The sequence below is a fragment of the Cystoisospora suis genome (assembly GCF_002600585.1).
Source record: "Cystoisospora suis strain Wien I chromosome Unknown contig_10042, whole genome shotgun sequence".
NCBI classification, from domain to species: domain Eukaryota; phylum Apicomplexa; class Conoidasida; order Eucoccidiorida; family Sarcocystidae; genus Cystoisospora; species Cystoisospora suis.
In genome coordinates this window covers 1,381-2,898 of record NW_027162816.1, presented here as the reverse complement: position 1 = coordinate 2,898, position 1,518 = coordinate 1,381, and the positions used below count along the sequence as shown (strand labels likewise).

The 1,518-nt window shown below is 54.9% G+C and overlaps 1 protein-coding gene across 1 annotated transcript in view; it reads left to right on the top strand.

Annotated features, from left to right (window-relative positions):
* The first annotated feature begins 14 nt into the window (after nucleotides 1-14).
* CSUI_011190 (uncharacterized protein) overlaps nucleotides 15-1,518 on the top strand; it is a 2,501-nt gene continuing 997 nt past the window's right edge. The window contains exon 1 of the mRNA XM_068071291.1: nucleotides 15-777. Within this exon, the coding sequence (XP_067916733.1) occupies nucleotides 369-536 (168 nt within the window). The 5' untranslated portion in view covers nucleotides 15-368 and the 3' untranslated portion in view covers nucleotides 537-777. The remainder of the gene's footprint in view (nucleotides 778-1,518) is intronic.

The following is a 1,518-nucleotide window of genomic DNA, read 5'->3' as shown; positions in this document are numbered from 1 at the left end:
TGCGATGCAGGTAGGGGGAACTATGTTCGAGCGTGCCCTGTGAGAGAGGACAGGTTGTCTCGGATGGTACAGTGCAATTCGGACCGGCCCATCAGACACATGCTCCTTTACGCGCCCAGGTTTCCTCGGACGCCTCCGGGGAGCGGCTGCAAGGCCACAAGCAATTAGGGATCGTCTAATAGGATCGGTAAGTCAGCTCGTTTTTTTCGACTAAGATATATCTTTCCACATTTGTGACTCGGCTTCCTGTACTATCTCGCCGCGCTTCTCGCCAGCTTCCGTTTGCGGCGCCACGAGATATATGGTTGCTCTTTTTACGATCCAAGGTGCTACCAGCAGTCGGCAGATCTCCGTTCTCTTCCGCTTGCATGTGGTCACACTTTCGGTGCACTGACGGTTCGCGGCATCTCACCGGCGGGATTGCCTCTACATGGTGGCTGAAGTTCGCGGAATGCCTTCTTTTTTTTTTTTACGTACTCACTTGCTTGAGATCTCTCAGTGACGGCGGACAGAGCTGCTTTACTTCGTGTGTCTGACGCTTGCCCGGGCCCTGCGCCGCGTCCGTCCGCCCTCGGACATTGCTTCAGGCAACTCTCCACGACTGCTTTTTTTCTCCAGAATCCGTGTTTATCGGAATGCATCAAGCACCAATTTGCAAGAGAGAGGACGTTATGGGTTTCCTGTTCTCCGGGCGTTCCCAGCGGGTGTGTTTCCAGATCGGCTGCTGTCCTTTCTCGGTTATGGCTCTGAGCTCCCTTTTCTTTTTCCTCTCTCTTAGTAAGACCCAGTCTCCAGGGGCTGCCGCCTCCAGGCGTACTACGCAATGGCAGAAGCGGACACGAGCGCTTATGGGTGGCACCCTGGACCAAAACTGGCAGTCTGTTTCTTATAATGTCAATTAGAGCAATAGGATTCTGGTGTGTGTTGTCATAGTTCCTTCTGTGCGGATTTCCAAAGAAGCGCGTCTCCGGGGCAACTCTGATTGTGCGTTGCTTTTCACGAGCTAGTCATATGACATGAATGAGGGGCCGCCACCTTGGCTTTTTCTCGCGCCACCCTCCGGAGACACGCACTTCACTTTTCTGTCTACAGGACGGGAACCGGCGAGGTTCGGCGGGTCCTTTTGTGCTGAGAACCAGCTAGGGTGCAGTGGCCTCTTTCTGGCTCGCGGTACTGGGGCGTAGTTGTCTGCGTTTTCACCAATGTGATGCGAGATTTTGCACTCCTCTTTGGGAGCTACGGCTCATATAAGCGAGCACTGCAGCGGACAGGGATTCAGGTTCCAGCAACAGGTCATGCGGTCTGCCTCGGTTTACATTCCATCTGGCAGACGCGCTGGACCTCTTGAGCCACACAGAGAAGCATGAGTGTATGCGATGGACAAGACTGGCACCGCTGTGGAAACTCAAACCCTCGCAGACCCGGGGATCGGAGTGAGACCCCGGTGGCGCGCGGTACAATGCGCAGGCTTTGAGAGGCCCGAAAGACGCAGTGGAGCCGCGAGTGTTGTTTACCGTG